Genomic DNA, 21,781 nt, shown 5'->3' on the forward strand with positions numbered 1-21,781 from the left:
TTGGCAAATCCATGTTGTTTTCGTCAATTCAATCAATTGAGTAACAACAACAATCGATTGTTTGGAGACATTCATTCGATTGGAAAGTATAAACAATCGATTGGTTTAAGCTTTTTACCATTCTACCTTATAACTTTCAATCGATTGTTTTGTGATATAGTGTAAACCAATCGATTGAGATATCATTAAATCGATTGTTTTGAAAAACCAATCGATTGAATTTCAAGGAAACACAATTTGGAAGCCATGGACGAATGTAACGAGATCAAAGTTAATTTTTTAATCAATTGGAATTATTAGGATGAATGGAGGATATAATTGGTTGTTATTTTTGTATTTGATTGTTAATAAATATAATAGATAATTGATAAAATAATAATTTATAAAATAAAAAACTATTTTTATAATTAAATAAAATATATGGGGTTGATTTGTAATTAAAATTAGTTCAAAGACTACGTAGCAATTGATAAAAAAACTCCAAAAATATGTTTTCTACTTGGACCACTAAATGGTCCAAAAGTTCCTGAGCCACCAAATCCTGAGCCAACTTTGTTTATTAGTTTATTGACAGAATCACTCACAAGGAGAATAAGTTCTGGTTCATGTGCGAATAAAGGGCTATGAAGAGAATAAAGTTGTCATTTTGAAAGTAATTAGCATCCCTCAATTCATATTTTCATCAATCTTCATCAATTCTCTCTGGATCCCGCACGCTGATTGATCAATCAAGGTAACATTTGTAATTTTTCAATGTTCTTCTGATATGCTGTCAAATTCATCAATGGAAATTTGATTTCTTTCATTGCATGTTCATTTTGCCCCGTTTTACTTGTTGCCGTGAGTTTTTAAATACACAAGAAGCGGATCAGTTGTGAAAAAAGTGTGTTCAGAAGCCATTTGATGAGCTCTGCCAAGAACCAGGCGAGAAATGGTGAATAACAATGACGGAGAGGGAGATAGAAAGAAAGAGTAGAAAAGAGAACTTTCTGGAACAGTGGCTATTTTATCAGAGAAGTTAATTACAATTACAGTGTATATCAACCTTATATACAACCCTTGCCTAACTAACTAGCCACTACCAATTTAACTAATTGCCTAACTAACATGGTATATATATAAATAATACAGTACTCTGCAGTACGTACTCTAACTTGGCAAATGAACACTATCAACATCAATGCATACACATGTTTCTAAATTGAATACTGAACACAAAACTGAAACAAAGTTATGATTTTGTTGTTGGTTTTCTGCTGGTTGGTTATTACCCTTTTTTTTATGTAGCAGGTCCCATTTTTCTTTAAATAATTGATTTTAGATTTTTGTTAGAAAAATACACATGAAGTGTTGGGTGGTGTATTCTAAGCTGTGAAATAGCTCAAAGGTAAAATCTTTGTGTGTAATCGATAATATGCTATTTGTGTTCTATGTGAAGGAATCATCTGAGAGTGAAGTTGCTGAATATATCAGCAATTTCTTTTTTTTTTTTAAGAATTTTCTGTTTTAGATGTTTAACACTGCTACTATATATCTAACCTGAGAATAGAAGGAGCAGAATGAGTAGTCCAGAGCTGCCAAAGAAAAGAGTGGCATTTGTGCTGATAGATGGGCTGGGCGATGTGTCGCTGCCGAGGCTTGGATACAAGACTCCTCTTCAAGCAGCGAAACTGCCTAACTTGGACGCCATTGCGTCAGCTGGAATCAATGGACTAATGGACCCTGTTGAGGTTGGCTTGGCTTGTGGAAGTGACACTGCACATCTTTCCTTGTTGGGTTATGATCCTAGAGTTTATTATCGTGGTCGAGGTGCATTTGAGTCCATGGGGGCTGGATTGGCCATGTCACCTGGTGATATTGCTTTTAAGGTTGGTGTAGATCCCAATTCTCACTGTTTGTTTTCATTATTTAGTTAGGAAAAAAAACTTGAACTTAACAAATAGAATGAAACAGAGGTATCATTTTTTAGTAGATATGAACATACTTTATTTTAATTTGACATTACACTTTCAACATACTTACTGATGTTATATCTATGTTCCTCGCAAAAACTGTGGTTTCTTAGTATTCTTTGTTTTTATGATTACTTCTTAATCTTCCTATTGCAAAATAGTTATATCTCAGGCTTTTCTGAATTTCACATGTTAATAACTTGGTGATTCCCCCCTTATTTTCTGCAGTCAAATTTTGCAACACTTGATGAGAAAACTGGAATAGTCACCAGTAGGAGGGCTGACAGGCACTTCGAAGAAGAAGGCCCCATACTTTGTGCTGCCCTCGACGGAATGAAGCTGCCATCTTTCCCTCAATATGAAGTTAGAGTCAGGTGAAGATGCTTAAGGTTGCCACTTAGCATTAATTATATTGAGTTTTTGATGTTTTTGTTCTCCATTTTTATGAAGTAGACTTGGGAACATTTTGGTTGTTGCCAGAGAAAATTTAAGTAGCAAAGAAATCTATATATATTACTCATGACATACATTTTGGGGCATCTTGGATGATTTGGCTTTAATTTAAAAAATTCATAGGTATGCAACAGAACATAGATGTGGAGTGGTTGTCAAAGGACCAAATTTGAGTGGAAATATTTCAGGAACAGACCCATTAAAGGACAACCGCCTACTTTTGAAAGCCGAAGCTTTAGATGATTCTGATGAAGCAAGAAACACAGCTGATGTCGTTAATGAGTTGTCCAAGGAAATAACAAAAATATTGGTTTCTCATCCTGTGAATGCTAAACGTGCCGCAGAAGGGAAGAACATAGCAAATGTAGTCCTTTTAAGAGGTTGTGGCATTCGAATTGAGGTATGATGTTTCAGTTATTGTTATATTACACAGTTATGTTAAGCTGCAACCTTTGTTATACAAGATATTAGTGTAAATGTACTATTGATCTGCTATTAGTCTTTCAAATTGTATATCTTTATTACAGGTTCCTCCATTTATAAACAAACATGATTTATGGCCTTGCATGGTTGCTCCCACAAAAATAATTGCTGGCCTGGGTTTATCACTTGGTATTGATATTCTAGAAGCTCCGGGAGCCACCGGAGATTATCGAACTTTACTAACTTCAAAATCATCAGCAATAGCTAAGGCTCTCTCAGCTCCTTTGCAATCTTGCCCCCGAGTTTTTGTACCTGGAGAGGATGAGCATAAAGAAGGCCGGTTGGATGGCTATGACTTTGGATTTCTTCATATCAAGGTCAAAATTTTATAGCTTTGGTTTCTCTCTCTTTTCACTTGCTTGGAAAATGCATAGTTGTTTAGACTATGATCTAATGAGAGAGTGATCTTTAGAGTAAACTACCATTTCTACCCGTAAAAATTTAGAACGTTGACAAATCTATCTATGAATAAACGAAACAAACTTTGTATTCATAAAAGATGAGTAAATTGCCATCTTTACCGATGAATGTTCAAAATGTTAGACCGTCTTTCGCGGGTACAAACTACAAAGCTAGTTTCATTCATTCATGAGTATATTTATCAGTGTTTTGAATTTTTATTGATAGAAACGTTAGTTTTCATGATCTTATGGGAATTTCCAAACAAATGTCTTGTGTTTAGTACTACTTAAAGCTTGCATTCTAAGTTGTATTCTTTTAATTACTGAATTGTGATGAGATATTATGTGGTGCTACAGGCAATAGATGATGCAGGCCATGACAAAGCTAGCATTCTCAAAGTCAAAGGATTAGAAGCTGTAGACACTGCAGTAGGGCAGTTGGCAAGGCTTTTGTGGGAAGTAGAATCATCAGGAAAATTTCAGTTTTACCTTTGTGTCACAGGTGATCACTCTACTCCAGTAGAGTATGGAGATCACAGCTTTGAACCGGTTCCATTCACGATGTGTCGGTTGAAAGACTTCGTTGGTGCGATTGGCGAGTCCACCATTCAAACCACTTCTCTGGACCCTTTTCCTATTCCCAGTGTTGTGCCTGGTGAGGACTTGACTAATGATTTGGAACAAGAGGAGAGAAAAGAGAAATGTTCCGAGTCTTATGGCGGCGATTCAGTTTATGAGCTGAATGAATTGGCAGCTGCAAGGGGATGTTTGGGACGTTTTCCTGGAAGTGAAATGATGGGAATTATAAAGAAATTCATCAGCATAGATGTGGTAACTGCATGACTATGAAATTAAGAGTGTTGTGACAGTTAATATTCTAATAGTCCAAAGACTTTCCATTTTTTTTTTACCTAAAAAAGCAAGTGCTTTCAGTGTATAACTCATCAAATTTTGAACACTACTACTATTAAAAGAATTGTGTATCAATGTTGTTTTCCTTTCTGGAGATGAAGATGTATCAGTGTTCTAATCAAAATAAAAAAGAATGATTCATGCCCTTAGTAGTTGGTAGAAGAGACAAAAGTAATAGTATTTAAATGAATAATAATCAACATTGGTTAATACAGTTAGTGAAGAACAAATTCTCATATTTTAAATAGAGGCAAGATCAATTATCTCAAATATTTAATTGATAGGTGATCAATCTTGTAAATTTTGTTTCCAAGTGTTATCTCAAAAATTCTGAAATATTAATAGCAACACTTGCTCTCATAAGCTACAAGTTAGATCCGTCCCTTCAAAGAGACCTTGACACTTGGAGGGAGGAAGGTTTTGTTGATCGGATTATGACCTGGAGCAAATTTCTTAAACAAAACATGGCAAATTTGATGCCTCAGCTCACTACAAAAGAGGCGGTAGATAGCAGCGACTATTTAGCAGTCGTTGGTCGAATCGCGACCATCTTTTAATTTTGTGGCAGTTGTAGCGGTAAATATGGTGAACGCTGCTAATCTCTATGGTAAGCGTTTAACACCGGCTTCATTGTGTTTTGTACTGTTCTAATGCAGTGCGAATAAAACGGTTTTTTTTTTTGGTGACTAGTGCGAATAAAACGTTTGTTTTAGAGGAGTTACCACTTTTTGACCTCACGGTAAATAAGTAGAAATTACCTATGTTTACTGTGGCTTAATCAGACATTAGTAATGACACCAAAAAAAAAAAAAGACATTAGTATTTAGTAATTGACTTAACGCCTCTAAGTATTCTTTAAAAATGGTATAATAATCAACTTTTTATTACAATAATTAAAAAAAAATAAAACAAACATTTAAATAGATTTAATATTTTTTTAAAATTGAATACACATCTAAATTACAAACTAAATAAAATTTAAAATCTAAAATTTAAAATTTCTGTTTCAGTTTTATTATTTTTAATTATTAACAGATTATCATTTAAATACACTTTCAAAAATATAAATTCAGTAAAATTGAAAATTTTAATTCGTCCACGCCGCCGTCCTCCTCGTCGGCGCCGCGTCATTCCCAGCGCCGTTCTTCTGCTTTGCCGTTCTTCTGCAACGCTGCCTCAGTCGTCCTTGGCATTGCCTTCTTCCTCGCCGCTCAGTCCGTAGCCTTCCTTCGTCCTCCTCCTCGTCGTGTTAGTCCTCATCAATGTCACTAATCCTTCTTCGTTGGAAGTGGATCTCAGGTATTTTGGATGTGTTTAAGAGAAAGTGATTCATATTTCATAATTAACCGTATGTATCTGTTTAGTTATTCAATCACATTGATTTTGCATGCTATGTACAACATCCTAATTTGCATTGAAGAATGATTTAGGTAGAAGAACAATTTAAAGAATCACAATTCTCACATTGTCAACACTGTTATATCTGCAATTACAGCCACGGCAAGAGTTTAAATTTTTTATTTAAGATTTTGAATATGTTTTAGAAATATTTTGTGTATCACTTCATAATTTTAGATGTGTTATAATTATTTTTTAATGTTTAAATTTAAATTTTAGATTTATGATTTTAGATGTATTTCAAAAATATTTTCTGTATATGTTAATAATTTTATATGTGTTACAATTGACAAAAAAAATCACGGTCACTATAAGAAAGAAGCGAGATAGAAGAATAGAAGAAAGAAGAAAATCATGTTATAAAGAGAAAAAAAAAAGAAGAAAACAATAACTAACTATGAAGTGGGTAAGATGGTAGAGAAATTTTAGTTTTTAAAATTTAAATTAATCTTAATTATAAATGTGTATCTAAAAAATAAGAATATGTTTTAATTAAAAAATAATTAAATAATATTAAAAGCTTACCAAAAACTAAATTTTATTGTACAAGTAACATTTTTTTTTCACTGTCAAAAATGAAAACCTGACTTATTGGTCAACTTTTAGCCACCCTAATCATTAGTATGCGTTAAGAAAAAAAATTAAGATTAAAAAACAAAGATTAAAAAATAAAAAATTAAATTAAATTTTTATATTATATTTAATATAAAATATATATAATTAAATTATATTTTAATATCATATTTAATTTAAAATATATATAAAAATTAAAACAAATAAAATTACTTAAATACTCTTCTTTCTTTTTCCTTCAACACTTTTTCTTTTTAAATTTCTTCTTCTATACATTGGGTCACTTCCTCAAAATTTTTAACTCCACAAATGAAAACTACTACAAAAATAAATAAATAAATAACCAAAATAATAATTAAGTTTAATCAGAAAATAAACATAATTTATCCAACTTCTCAACTTAATCACATAGATAAAAAGTCAATAATTAAATCTTCTTATGCTATCAAATAAAATAAAAGGTGCATGTCTTAAAAGGATAAGAAATAACCCTCTCTTGTCAATGAGTTATAACTCAAATGGCATAATCTCCTCATACTCAATTAAGAGGTTGCGAGTTCAAGTCTCCTATCTTTGATAAAAAAAAAAAAAAGAAAAGAAATAACCCTCCCTTATAGATGCTGCTACTCTAGCCCTTTTAAAAGGGATCGCGAGGTGGAGGGCAGAACTTACAAAGAAGTCAACATGATAACAATGGAAAAAGTAGGAGCTGACGAACACCAGGAGACAGGGAGAAATGGAGAAGAAGGAAGTCACAGTGACTCCGGTAATGAGCTGATCTTGGTGGCGACTATGAAGTCCGGACTTGATGAGGGTGAGTATGCAAGAAAAAAAACGAAGGAGAAAGCCTTAACTAATTTTCATTAAAGAGGTAGAGTTTAATTTTCAAGTTTTAATTAAAAATATTTTAGAAAAAAAATATTAATAAAGTTTTAGTTCACATCTTACAAAATTTTTTAGTTTTCTGTGTTTTATATTTTAAAAGTATTAAAAAAATAAAATTTTATATTTTAAAATTGAAATTGTTGTTCAAATTTTTAAGTACCAAACATAATCCCGAATTTTATTCCTTAATCTCATTTTCAATATCTCGTACCAAACGTAAACGCATGCTCAGAGGCATGGCCATAATAATATTGGAGTAAAATTCTACCCCGACCCTTAATTATTTTGCGAACTTTCATTCCGCTCCTCATCAATTGAAAAATGACATTGCGGCCCCTAACGATTTACTCCATCAGACATTTTACCTTTTCCGTTAATGTCTCCGAAACTAACGGATTTTACCTACGTGTTATGTTAGCTGATGATATGTCAAAGAACTATTCCAAGGGATAAAATGTCTTTTGTCGTATCAGTAATACGGTGCAGTAAAATAGGACAATTAAATCCTGAAAATTTTTTTAAGAGACACTTAAACTCTAATTTAAACATAAACACATAAACCCATAATAAACCATAAAGTAGGACAAGTATCCCTAAATTTTAACAAGTCATTGTATTTGCTGTACTAATTGCTGGCCTTGGTTGGCAGCAGCTTCAGTTCCTTACTCCTCTTTCTCTTTCTTTTTCTCTATAAAGTCCTTATATGAGCGCAGTAAAGACTACTTCGTCAAATTAAATTCTTTTTAATCATTTTTTTTATCTTTAATACAAATTTCATGTCCATATCTTTGTAATATTTATCTATTATTATTGTGAACATGATCTTGTTAGATTTTAAACCTCTCTTACTCATCTTATTCACAAGTTTTCTAACTTCTTTCAAATAGCAGATTTTGTAAAAGCCATTGATCAGCGCATTGTACATGATCAAGTCCGGCCTAATGCCTTAATTGATCATTACTTAAAAATTCTTTCAAGCCAAATCAAATTTTCATATTTGTATTGTCCATCAATCAAAGTAGTGAAAGTAACACCATTCGAGACCAACATTTTCTTGGATATGTCATCAAACAACTTTGCAACATTAGAAAGAGAAGAAACAAGAAACTAAGGCTACTACCAACCAAGGTCAACAATCAATACAATAGCAGGTATAATGACTTGTCGAAATTTTGGGATACTTATCTTACTTCATAATTCATTATAAGTTTATGTTTAAATTAGTTAGAGGTTTAAGTGTCTCTTAAAAAAAATTTTAGGAGTTTAATTGTTATATTTTACTGCAGCGTATTGCTGACATGACAAGAGAATTTTGTCTTTTGAAATGGTTTCTTGACACGTCAACAATTAACGTAATACGTTGACAAAATTCATTAGTTTTGGACAAAAATATTAACAGAAGAAATAAAATGTCTAACAGAATTAATTATTAGGATCACAATATCATTTTTCAATCGATAAAGAATCGAATGAGAATTAGCAAAATAGTTAGAGATCAAATAAGATTTTAATCATATTGACATTTACGGAAATAAATATTAGGCAAACCTTGTATCCTCCTGTATTTTATTTATATCAGTTGATTATTGTTAGCAACGGATCAAATTTTGGAATTGAGGGTTTCATCAATATCATTCATATTCATGATTCAAGAAGTCACCAAAAAAAAAAATTTTCATGATTCATGAACATGATGGAGGAAGGAGGAAAGGACCAACCTATCACGTGACCCAATTTGAAATAGAAGAACTCATCACGTGCCACTCCCAATTTGCCCCAAAAATAAATACTAACAAAAAAAAACCTTTAAATTTCAATTGAGAACAACAGAACCAAACTAAACCAAAAACCCCTCTTTTTTCCTCTTTCCTATTCTCTCCATTCTTCTGAATCAAAAATCGAATTTTGAAGAAGAAAGAAGGAAGGATCCACCACCAACAACGAATCCATGGAAGCCATACTCGTAGATTGCGTGCAGAAGAGCCTCCGCCATTTCATGCACTCCAACGCCATCTTCCTCTGCCACCGTCTCTGCGCTGAGTTCCCCACTGAGGTCTCTCTCTCTCTTTCTCTCTCTAAATTCAAAATTTTTCTTCTTCTTTTTCCCTTTTTCCTTAAAAAGTTTTCTGTTTGGTTCCTGAGAAACCATGGGAAAATTTAGAAGAGCTAAATTTAATCCTGGTTCCTTTTTAAGCTCCGCAAGAACTTCATGCTGTTTCTCGGCGAGCTATTCTCGCTGCTTCTGTTTCTTTCTCTGCAGAGACTGATTGGTTCTGGTTTATGAACCAGCTATTCGATTCAAGTTCCTTTTCTTAGTTTCTTCTATCGTAGTTTATTTTGGTGGATTTGGATTCGACTAAAAAAATAAAAAATAAAACTTAGCTTCGTGGTATATCTGGGTTGCATCATCTTTTGTTCACTGTAGTGAGTAACTGAGCGCTCTTATATGTTTAAATTAGGCTAGTACTGGTAGGTACAGTGAACAATGTATGATAGTTTTGCCTCCTGCAAGTCTTGTTTTGTTATAAGAAAAGCTTAATTTTTAGTTTTTTTTTTTTTTTTTTTTTTTTTTTTGGGTATATTGCTTATGTGCACAGTGCGGTTACAGTGGAGGGATTTTATGTTTACTACTTGGAACTTATTATAGAAATTTCGGTATTTTTGGTTGGTCATAAATGAAGCTGTTTTTTTAAGGGGTCTTTGGGTTAAGGATTAGGCATTATGCTGTCATGCCCTTATGATTATATAGTCTCGTGTGCGACAAAATCCTGGTACTTCTACAAATAGTTTTGTTCACAAAATGTTTGCTGTTCAGCAGAAACAGCAACTTAAAAAAATATGTCAGTATGAAGTTCATGCTTTGTTTTAATAATGTATTATATGTTTAGGCTTAGTATTTTTTATTTGTTGTGGAACCTTCTTATTTGTGGTGTCTAAGATATGTAATGAGATGTCAGACTCGTCGAACCAACATTACTTTCGTTGGTTGAGTATTCAGCATGACTTTCTGAAGGGTATCTTTTACTCTCTTTCTAGTAGTGTTATGATCATATTTTTCTTTTATACTGTGCAGACAAATCTTCAATTGTTGGCTGGGTGTTACTTGCAGAATAATCAAGCTTATTCTGCATATTCCATCTTAAAAGGTATGTTTGTTGCAATATCTTTTGTGCCAACCTGGCTTGGAGTTGCATTCTTATTCCTTTTAGTTTTAGTTGTCTCCATTGGCATTCTATTTTGTGGATTTTCTTTACATTGTCCCCCCCATTGTTTGCTATTCGCTCATAGCAGTGCTTCTTATTATGTCTCACTTGCTATTCTTTTTGTCTTTATTGCTTGAAGGAACACAAATGGCTCAATCCCGATACTTGTTTGCAATATCATGCTTTCAGATGGATCTTCTAAGTGAAGCAGAAGCGGCATTATGTCCTGCTAATGAGCCTAGTGCAGAGGTAAAGTCAGATAATTTAGAATGTTTTTTCACATTGACATACTTCTTCTTCTTTTATTTTTTATTTTTTTACAATTTGTTGATGCATTTGGTAGAACTTGAATGACTCTTTGGTTTTGTTTCTTTCCTTAATATTTAGGTTCCAAATGGTGCAGCTGGTCATTATCTGTTAGGGCTTATTTACAGGTTGATGATCAGTTTTCCCATCAATTGTCAATTTGTTTTTCTGAAATTTGCTTCCTATTTTTACACACGGACGCACATTCACACACATTTGATGAATTTATTCATCTATATTCTCTTTTGATTGTTGTGCTGCTTTTTCAGATACACTGACAGAAGGAAAAGTGCCATAGATCACTTTAAGCAGGCACTATCAATGGATCCTTTAATGTGGTCTGCATATGAGGAGTTGTGCACATTAGGTCCGTAAAATGATGTTGACCTGATTTCTGATGCTCACTGGACATATTTAATGAACTGATTGTAGAAGCCAAGCTGTTTAGTTTTTGGGTCTGCTTTCTAAGCTATATAGTTATGCTTTTCTCATTGAGATGAGTATATGTTGATCCTATGAAATGGGCAGCTTGAAGCAAAGCAAACATATGTTCTTTGTTAAAATTAAGGCTCAAGAAGTTTCATGTAAACCCAAGCGTTTTCCTTATATTGCTGTGCATATGATGATCATTACCCCCTTCTTCTTTTCTTCCGTAATCCTTAGGTGCTGCTGAAGAAGCATCTGCAGTTTTTGGTGAAGCTGCTGCTGTTTGCGTACAAAGGCAATACCTAAGTTGTTCCACCTCTCCAAGGTCACAATCATCTGCTGAGGATAGTAATCTAGTTGACTCCAGACATTGTGTCTCAGATGATGCGAGTCCAAGGCAACCGAAACACATGCAAGGCCTAAAGGATATTCCTGGAACTCATAATGGAGCATCTGTTTTAGGGGGAACTGCTAGTCAACCCATTAATAGTAGCATCTCTAACATATCATTTTATAACACTCCATCTCCAGTAATTGCACAGGTAATTAAGTCTGATTCCATACTATATGCATCTTAATGTGCTTTTAGAAATTGTGGATAAGTTAAATTGTCAAATGATCATGTCATAATTTCGAATTTGAAAATGATTATATAAATACAGAAATGTTGATAAAATGTGGCCCATGGGTCCCTAAATGGTAGTTACATCCTTGGTCTACTGAATGTGCCTTGATGTCCATCTTTCCTTTCAAAATGTTGACATTTTTGGTTCACCTCTTTGCAGCTGTCAAATGTTGCTCCACCCCCTTTGTGTAGGAATGTGCAGCCAAATGGCCCAAATCTGAGTACCGGTGCTGCTGAAAGTTCTCCTAAATCGTCAGTGAACTCTACTATTCAAGCCCCACGAAGAAAGTTTGTGGATGAAGGAAAGATACGGAAGGTTGGGGGTCTAATTCCTATGGCTTTATTGTCTACTAGTTTTGCATTACTAAATGATGTTATACATTTTGTTTATTGGTCTATGAATGATCCTGAAAGGCTTCGTATCATATCTTATTTGAGGGATAAGCTTGTTATTTCTTATAGGTCATTGCACTTTCTGGTTTATATGAACTACTTCAAGTATTATAACATAAACCTCTAGTGTATCTACAATTTGTTTATTTGCTTGATCATTTAGTTTATTGAGATATTGTGTATTTTGAAGAAAATTTTAAATGGTTTCTGAATTATTGTGCCAGATTTCTGGTAGATTATTTTCTGATTCTGGTCCTCGACGGAGTTCAAGACTCTCTGGTGATGCAAATGCTAACTCTAATGCAACGGTAACTGGAAATGGAACGAATATTTCTTCTAAGTATCTTGGTGGGTCAAAGCTTAGCTCTATGGCATTCCGTAGCATGATAGTTCGTAAGGGACAGGGATGGGCCAATGAAAACATTGATGAAGGTGATGATTAGGTTTATGTATGGCACTGTCTGTTTGTATTGTTATTCTTTTCCTATATAAATATTACTTTTTGTGCGGTGATAGTTAAGCCATTTGTTTATTATGTGTTATCATGGCTGAAGAGTTCATATTTGTTTCATCAATTATTCTACTTTCTTAAAAGTATTACAAGAGGGTAAAGTCAGCCAGTGATGGTTTCGCTGGATTCTATTTCCTTCTGGTTTTTGTTATTTAATATGGCAATGATGTTCAGGGGTTCGCAATGATGTTCTTGATGATTCTCGTTTAAATGTTACATCAACAACTTCTACTTCCTCGCCTGCTGTTGAAACTAAATCCCAAGAACAAGAAGAAGCCAATTTTTCAGTTGGTGGACAGTTAATGAGCAGCTCCAAGGTCATGACTGGTGCTTCAGAAGCATTGACCCTTTTAAGAGATCTTGGTGACGCCTATAGACTTTCCTGCTTGTATAGGTGCCAGGTATTAATTATTTCTGGAGAAAGCAGGATATCATTTATGCTTTTATATTTATTTATTCATTAGTATTTTGTATTAGGGATTTCAGAAAAGGAAAAACAATGACAAGTTCCTTGTCCTTGATTCTATTATTGGTGAAACAGGATGCACTGGATGCCTATCTTAAAGTTCCACCTAAGCATTACCATACTGGCTGGGTGCTTTCCCAGGTAATTTTGATTCCCTCCCCCCTGCCCCCCACCGGCGCCTGCGGGCGACCTTCCATAGGAATTCCTGGTTAATATTCCAACTTTTTGCTTCATATAGTTATTTCCTTATGTTTGGCAATTGTATTCTCGAATGGTTCTTAGGCTGGCAATTCTTGACAGGTGAATCTCAGTTATTTGCATGCTTCAATATCTGTTAATGCAGGTTGGAAAAGCGCACTTTGAATTAGTTGATTATTTAGAAGCTGACCGAGCATTTAGTCTTGCTCGTCAGAGTACGCCTTATAGTTTGGAAGGAATGGATGTGTACTCCACAGTTCTTTATGTGAGTCTATATTAATGTTAATTATTATTACTACTAGTACTAGTCCTTCCATTTCAAGTGAAAACTATAAATGCAAATCAGCATGCTTACTGTTTGACCATAATACTGTTATCTATATGCAGCATCTAAAGGAAGATATGAAGCTAAGTTACTTGGCTCAGGAATTGATATCAACTGACCGCTTAGCTCCGCAGACTTGGTAGGCTTATCTGAAACATTTTTGTGATTGTTTTTATCCCCATTAGGAGTCATTTTCACTTGCGATTTTCCTTCTTCACTTTGTCAGAAGGCCCAAATCTGTCGCACGCATGCATACATGTTGCTGCATTTGCTGTGAATCAAAACAGTAACTTTTATTGAAAATAAATGCATTTATTTTTGGACTGATATCATATTCCTGGCATATATGATATATGAGGTATAAGGCCATTCCATAGTCCCTGTATTTCACTTCTCTATCTAATTTGAACTCTCTGTTTTTTGAAGCCTTTCAATTCATAAAAATATTTACCATCACAGCATTATCTACCATTTAACCACATGAATGAGCTTTTGGAAATTACAGGCTGAGAATTGAAAAGTTTTATAGTAGCTTCTGCTATATTTGGGTGTTCCATTTTAGTTATTATGATTTATGCTAGTGTTTTTTTAATTATTATTGTTTTTAAAATATTCTGGTAGGTGTGCCATGGGTAATTGTTACAGCCTGCAAAAAGATCATGAAACTGCACTTAAGAACTTTCAGCGAGCTGTTCAACTAAATCCCAGATTCGCATATGCACACACCCTTTGTGGACATGAGTACGTACATGCTCATTTTGTTTACTACATATGACTATCCGTGTGATTGAGTGTATCTTCGGCAACTTCCTATGGTCTTCTAAGTTTTAATCATTTCTACTTGGTACTTACAGATATGTTGCATTAGAAGATTTTGAGAATGGAATTAAGTGCTATCAGAGTGCACTTAGGGTTGATGCAAGACATTATAATGCATGGTATGGACTTGGAATGGTATATCTTCGCCAAGAGAAGTTTGAGTTCTCTGAGCATTTTTTTCGGATGGCTTTCCAAATTAATCCGCGCTCATCGGTTATAATGTCATACCTTGGCACAGCTTTGCATGCTTTAAAGGTCGATTGCTTGTTATATACGCTGAATATAGTAGTTGACTACATTTTCTATGCTTGTACTTGTCTTTTGCAACCAGCATTCTGAAACTTCGGTATGCTTGTATCATATGACAGAGGAGTGAGGAAGCACTAGCGGTAATGGAGAAGGCTATCTTAGCAGATAAGAAAAATCCTCTTCCAATGTATCAGAAGGCTAATATACTAATGAGCTTGGAAAATTTTGATGAGGCTTTGGAAGTTCTAGAGGAACTTAAAGAGTATGCTCCCCGAGAAAGTAGTGTCTATGCTTTGATGGGGAGGATCTATAAAAGGCGCAACATGCATGAGAAAGCCATGCTTCATTATGGTATTTCTTTGGATTTGAAACCATCTGCTACAGATGCTGCTGCCATCAAGGTGATTTGATTTAGAAGAAAGAACAATTGTTTTACACTAAACTCATCAACAATTTTCACAATTTACTTATCTTTCTACTAGAAAAAATTGCAACTTATATATGTATATTTGATGATGCAACTGCATATTCATTTCATCTATCAGGCTGCCATAGAGAAATTGCATGTTCCGGATGAGATTGAAGACAACTTGTAGCAATGTGAAGCTCATAATTGTTGATGTTAATGCAAGTTATCCTCATCTGAATCCTTGGTCATGAGGATTGGCCTCTGCTTGTGCTTTTGGCTGATTGTGTATAGAAGCAGTACCAACAGCTGAGCGAGAATTCGCGCCACGTCGGCACGCTTTGGCGGATTTGTAGGAGAGTGACCTGATTTTGCAACACAAGCTAATAGGAAGAGGATGTGATGTAACCAAGTTACCAAAGAAGCTGCCATACTTGTATCATTAGTTGTGTTCAGGGGAAAGTACATAAAAATGTATCATTAGTCAACCCATTCATTTGTTCTTAAATCCATGGCTCTTAGTATGTGGCCTCTCCTAACATTACTTGATCTGTCGAATCGCTCATTATTCTTCTCGTTTCCTAACTGCAACTCAGCCAACCCCACAAAAACACATGCAAAAATAGTGTCTTCTCATCAATTAAATATTTTATTTAAAAGATGGCAAAAATAACAGCTTAATGTATCAAATGGGAACTGATTCTGAAGTGGCATAACATTTTCACAAACCATTGGGTTTGTTAAGAAATCAGTTCACTTATCCATTTAAGCAAAAGTTAAAGTTTAAGTCTTGTCTTGTGTGGGCAGTAATTTATGTGACAAATTTTTAAGTGGAATTTAGAATTACGGCATATTAGTTTTTAATATATTGGATTGATAGATCCTATATAAAAAATAATCTAACATACATTAGATAAACTAGTCTTTTATAAAAAAAAAAATCGTTAAAAAATGGGTAATAGATAGTTGTTATTGTACAATTAAATTACTCGGTTTTTGTGAAGAAAATAAATTTTAAAGTATTCGATTTAGATATAAAAGATTTGATACTTTTGCAATAAAGCAGCACTAACACTTCGGTACTTTCTCTTCTATACTTCCAAATGATTTATATTGCATCAAAACTTTGGCTTAAAAAAAAATATCTTAATATACAACTGTTGAACGTAGTAAACAAACTTTTGAAAAACGATATATTTTGTTTAATAAAAATTATTTTTAAACAAAAAAAGTTTAACATAGTATGGTGGAGTAACAAAAATAGATAGACATAAAAAAATAACAATTCGGTTTATCGATTAACCACCGATTTAGTCGGTATTTTACTAAATTTTTATAGGACGATTTTTGAGAACGATCGGACTGACTAGAGGACCGATTCTTAATTAATCCAGTCGAACCGATCGATCCGATCGAATTTTTAGAATCTTGGTTTTAATTGCTCGACATTCCAGTCATTCAAAAACATTTGTAGACTTACCATTTTACCCATTTCTTCAACATTCGTCCATCCCTCCATCAACACCAATTCAGCCATCAGATCCCAAGCCAACTCCGGTGCCTTCATGCACCTGTCTTCCGAGATGACATCTTCGGTGGCTACTTGTGATAGTTCTTTTACCAAAATACTCTTTGCCCTATATTTCTCACAACCACTCTCTTTTACAAGGACATCAAAACCACTAGTGTCGATAGTGATGTTGATCCATTCGTTAATAACATTTAATATACAAGTATCAATTAGAACATGTCTCACACTTAACGATAAGAACGATTCCGTCACTTCATCACATCTGACTACTTTTACCCATTGCCTTCCTAAAATTTTGAACGTGTTTATCGACCAAACATGTACTGAAATTCCAAAACATTATAACCAAATTCGTCTAGTTTCACTCCGTTCCATCTTTTCCCATCTCCATACACTATGAAAGAATTGTAGGAGACTATTCATTTTGAAAGTGAACGCTTCTTCTGCATTTAGTACAGTATCGAAAGTCAATAACGCTTTTGTACGCTCCTAGTTCTCGCATTTGAATAATTTGCAGCATATTCTTGCTAACTGCTATCTTCAACGAGTTAAAATCTATAGGCTTTGTCGTATCTCCAACTAGACTCCTCTGCATCCAATCCATATTCTCTTTTGCCATTGGCACTTCTACCTTTTTCATCCAACCATTTTCGTGCGGGTCATTGACTATCGTATTCGTCATCAAAGCTTTTACTTTTTTAGGAGTATCCATATTTTTACCACATTGAGGTTGCCTAGCTATCACTTTCTTTCTTTCACTTTGTTCTCCATGCAACCTTTTATCTGTTTCTCCGGTTATTCTCCTATACTTAGTCTCTCCTACTGATATTAATTTACTTCTCAAGGTCATCTGGTTCATCTTCGATATAGCTTTTAAGGCCCCCTTTCGTCGTGTAGTGCACAAAAGCAAATAGATAAAAGGTTGCTACTTTTTTGCTTCCGAATAAGGTATATGTCATTGATTCATTCCGTCCATTTGAACAAAAAAACAACTCTCTTTTCGATATATCTTTAGGTAAATTGTCGAAAAAATGAAGAAAGATTCGCTTTTTAAACGATAGTATTCTTCTCGATTCCAAATTCTAAAATCTCTAGTATGGTGACATAATTCTCTAGTTTTAAAACCAAACACCCTTTCTCTTTCTCTCATTCCCTCAAATTTTGGTTAATAAAGTTAAAAAAGGTTTAAGGAAATATTTCTTTATTTTTGTTTGAAGAACATACACTATTGATTATTTAAATTTTTAACATAATTATGTTAACAAACCATGCAAGTGAGGAGAATAATTCGTTAATTGTTGTGATAATGTTAAATTGAATGCCCATTAATGTGGGTGGTTGGTTTTTATTTTCAATGCTGAATGAAGAACTTCATATGCCTATATATAATGAAGTAATCCTATGAATGTTACGTACAGCAATAATAAAAACTAAAATATTCCCTCTCTCTCTTTCTTACCGTAAAGCACTTATTTATTTTTCTCTTACTACTAATATAATATTAATATATTATCTTTATAGTAGTATAATAGTATTGGTAAATAATGATAATAGTATTTTTCTATTTATACTTTATTTTATTACCTCTTTCTTATTTATCTTATTTATTTATTTATTTATTTATTTCACAACACGTTATCAGCACGAGACTCTGATCAAATTTTTAGGAAGACTCAGGTAACAAATTTTCATTATGTCGAAGCTCTCTCATCTTGAATTCAATGCTCTTGATATATCTGGAAATAATTATTTATCATGGATATTAGATGCTGAAATCCATCTTGATTCAATGGATCTTTGAGATACCATCAAGGCTGAAAATAATGCATCCCAGAAGGATAAAGCCAAAGCCATGATTTTTCTTCGTCGTAATCTTGATGAAGGATTGAAAAATGAATATCTCACATTAAAAGATCCTGCAGATCTTTGGAAAGACCTTGAAGAAAGGTACAATCATCAAAAAACAGTGATACTTCCTCAAGTTCGATATGAATGGACGCACTTGCGTCTACAAGATTTTAAATCTATAAATGAATATAATTCTGCAATGTTTCGAATCACCTCACGGATGAAATTATGTGGGAAAAAGATAACTGACCATGATATGTTGGAGAAAACTTTCTCAACCTTCCATGCCTCGAATGTGCTCCTGCAGCAGCAGTATCGAGAGAAAGGGTTTAAAAAATATTCTGAGTTAATTTCTTGCATTCTTGTTGCTGAACGCAACAATGAGTTGCTTTTAAAAAATTATGAAGCGCGCCCAGCTGGCGCCGCCCCATTTCCTGAAGTAAATGCGGCAAATTACCCCAGAAGAGGTAAATGGCAAGCTTTTAATAACAAGAAAAATTATGGAAAGAAAAGAAATTATATTCAAAAGAGAGGATCTCACCAGAAGTGGGATAAAGAAAGAAATATCGAGCAGAATAAATCAACAGAGGATAAGTGTTTCCGTTGTGGTGGAAAGGGTCATTGGTCACGTACCTGCCGTACCCCAAGGCACCTAGTTGATCTTTACCAGGCATCTTTAAAAAAGGACGACAAGGGAAAAGAGTCAAATTTCGTTTCAAATGATGCTAAAAATTCCACCACCCATTATGATGTATCTGATTTCTTTGAGGATCCTGAAGAAAATATTCGTCATTTGATCAATGATGGAATAGTTTAATGTGTGAGATTGTTAAGCATTCATGTAAATAAATAATGTAAGGAACGTATTGTTAAGTTTTAGTTTCTATGTATTTAAGTTTTAAATATGATGTATATAAATAATGAAATATTAATGTTTATGAATTTTGAAATTATTAAATGTGTCAAGTTTAAAAATAAAATTTTAGTATATGACATTATTTTTATGTGCAGTATTTTTTAGAAAAATAATTCCGATCAAGTATTCAATTTAACTGTGCATACTAATCATTTTATTATTATTTGTTTTTGAAGAGAATGGCAAGGATATGTAATGAAGATGTATGCCTTACGGATAGTGCGAGTTCGCACACTATTCTCAAAAGTGATATATATTTTACCCATCTTGTGCCAAAAGAAGAATGTGTTAATACTATAATTGGCTCAGGCAATGTGATTGAAGGCTCCGGAAGAGCTATAATTTTATTTTCCGGAGGAACAAAATTCATAATAAATAATGCAATGTTGTCTACCAAGTCTCGAAGAAACTTGTTGAGTTTTAAAGATATTCACCGAAATGGATATCATATTGAGACTATGAATGAGGGAAATCATGAGTACTTATGTATCACAACTCATGATTCAAATAAAAAGGTTATATTAGAAAAGTTGCCCTCACTTTCATCTGGGTTGTATTATACCAAGATTAGTGCAATTGAATCACATGCCACTGTAAACCAGAAGTTTACTAGCCCAAATGAATTCATAATTTGGCACGACCGATTGGGTCATCCAGGAACAACCATGATGAGGAGAATTATTGAAAACTTCCATGGACATTCACTAAAGAACCAGAAGATTCTTAAAACTAGTAAATTTTGTTGTGCTGTATGTTCTCAGGGAAGTTAATTTTAAGGCCATCACCAGTAAAGATTGGATTCGAGTCCCCTGAATTCCTGGAAATGATTCAAGGTGATATATGTGGACCTATTCATCCACCATGTGGATCTTTTAGATATTTTATGGTCTTAATAGACGCATCTTCGAGATGGTCACATGTGTGCTTATTATCTTCTCGCAACCTGGCGTTTGCGAGATTACTGGCTCAAATTATTCGATTAAAAACACAATTTCCAGAAAATCCAATTAAAGCAATTCGTCTTGATAATGCTGGTGAATTTACTTCCCAAGCTTTTGATGCTTATTGTATGGCTAATGAAATAAGTGTTGAACATCCAGTAGCTTATGTTCACACACAAAATGGGTTAGCAGAATCACTTATTAAACGCCTCCAATTAATTGCTAGACCCTTGCTTATGAGAACAAATCTCGGTTTCGGGGCATGCTATTTTACATGCCGCAGCACTTATTCGTTTGAGGCCAACAAGTTATCATCAGTTCTCTCCCATGCAACTAGCTTTTGGCCAGCAGCCAAATGTTTCCCATTTAAGAATATTTGGGTGTGCGATATATGTTCCCATTGCACCACCTAATCGCACCAAAATGGGACCCCAAAGAAAATTGGGGATATATGTTGGATATGATTCTCCCTCTATAGTAAGGTATCTTGAGATACAAACGGGAGATGTATTTAAAGCCCGGTTTGCGAATTGTCATTTTGATGAATCAAAATTTCCAACATTAGGGGGGAGAGAATAAGCTTCCTGAAAAGGAACTTAACTGGAATGCATCATCGTTGATGCATTTAGATCCTCGATCAGGGCAATGTGAACTAGAAGTTAAAAAGATTATACATTTGCAAAAAATAGCAAATGAATTGCCTGATGCATTTTCCGATACAAAGAGGATAACCAAGTCATATATACCGGCAGAAAATGCCCCAATTTGGATTGATGTCCCAGTTGGACAAATTGCCACCGAAGCAAATTCACGCTAGAAGCGTGGCAGACCTGTCGGTTTCAAAGACAAAAATCCTCGAAAGAGAAAAGAGGTAAATATTATTTCTGTTGAAAAAGACATAGTAGAGACACCTGCAATTGTCCAAAATTCTGATATAGTTTTAACGCCAGAAGACGTTCAGGTACTTGAAAATTGTGAAAATGACGAGATCTCGATAAATTATGTCTTTACAGGAAAGAAATGGGACCGAAATAAGACAATTGTCAATGAAATATTTGCATATAACGTGGCATTAAATATCATGCATGAAAGTAAGGATCTTGAGCCAAGATCAGTCGAAGAATGTCGACAAAGGAATGATTGGCCAAAATGGAAAGAAGCCATGAAGGCTGAATTAGACTCACTTGCAAAACGTGAAGTCTTTGGACCTGTAATCCTTACACCAGAAGATGTAAAACCTGTTGGATACCGATGGGTATTTGTGAGAAAACGAAATGAGAAAAATGAAGTTGTACGCTACAAAACTCAACTTGTAGCACAAGGTTTTTCTCAGAGGCCAGGTATAGATTATGAAGAAACATATTTACCTGTAGTGGATGCGATAACATTGCGTTATTTGGTCAGTTTATCTGCATCTCATAAACTGCATATGCATTTAATGGATGTGGTAACAGCCTATTTATACGGCTCATTAGATCGGGATATCTATATGAAAGGCTCTGAAGAACTAAAGATATCTAAACCATCCAATAAATATTCGCAAAGGGTTATACTCAGTCAA

General features: G+C 34.0%; 2 protein-coding genes across 2 annotated transcripts; both read left to right on the forward strand.

Moving 5' to 3' along the window:
• The first annotated feature begins 546 nt into the window (after positions 1-546).
• On the forward strand, positions 547-4,276 carry LOC107635516 (uncharacterized). The gene is made up of 6 exons (XM_016339001.3): positions 547-733; positions 1,550-1,868; positions 2,181-2,326; positions 2,529-2,805; positions 2,933-3,205; positions 3,647-4,276. The coding sequence occupies exons 2-6, from the start codon at positions 1,560-1,562 to the stop codon at positions 4,130-4,132; spliced, it is 1,491 nt and encodes a 496-aa protein (XP_016194487.1). The 5' UTR covers positions 547-733; positions 1,550-1,559; the 3' UTR covers positions 4,133-4,276.
• A 4,594-nt stretch (positions 4,277-8,870) lies between these two features.
• HBT (CDC27 family protein) lies at positions 8,871-15,525 on the forward strand. Its single transcript, XM_016339003.3, has 16 exons — positions 8,871-9,110; positions 10,131-10,203; positions 10,400-10,509; positions 10,648-10,694; positions 10,836-10,933; positions 11,230-11,534; positions 11,778-11,933; positions 12,235-12,442; positions 12,696-12,922; positions 13,063-13,128; positions 13,331-13,450; positions 13,573-13,649; positions 14,132-14,251; positions 14,365-14,584; positions 14,698-14,979; positions 15,124-15,525. The coding sequence occupies exons 1-16, from the start codon at positions 9,006-9,008 to the stop codon at positions 15,172-15,174; spliced, it is 2,265 nt and encodes a 754-aa protein (XP_016194489.1). The 5' UTR covers positions 8,871-9,005; the 3' UTR covers positions 15,175-15,525.
• Positions 15,526-21,781: the final 6,256 nt, after the last annotated feature.

The sequence above is a fragment of the Arachis ipaensis genome, chromosome B4, assembly GCF_059453495.1.
Source record: "Arachis ipaensis isolate K30076 ecotype BB chromosome B4, ASM5945349v1, whole genome shotgun sequence".
In the NCBI taxonomy this organism is placed as follows: domain Eukaryota; kingdom Viridiplantae; phylum Streptophyta; class Magnoliopsida; order Fabales; family Fabaceae; genus Arachis; species Arachis ipaensis.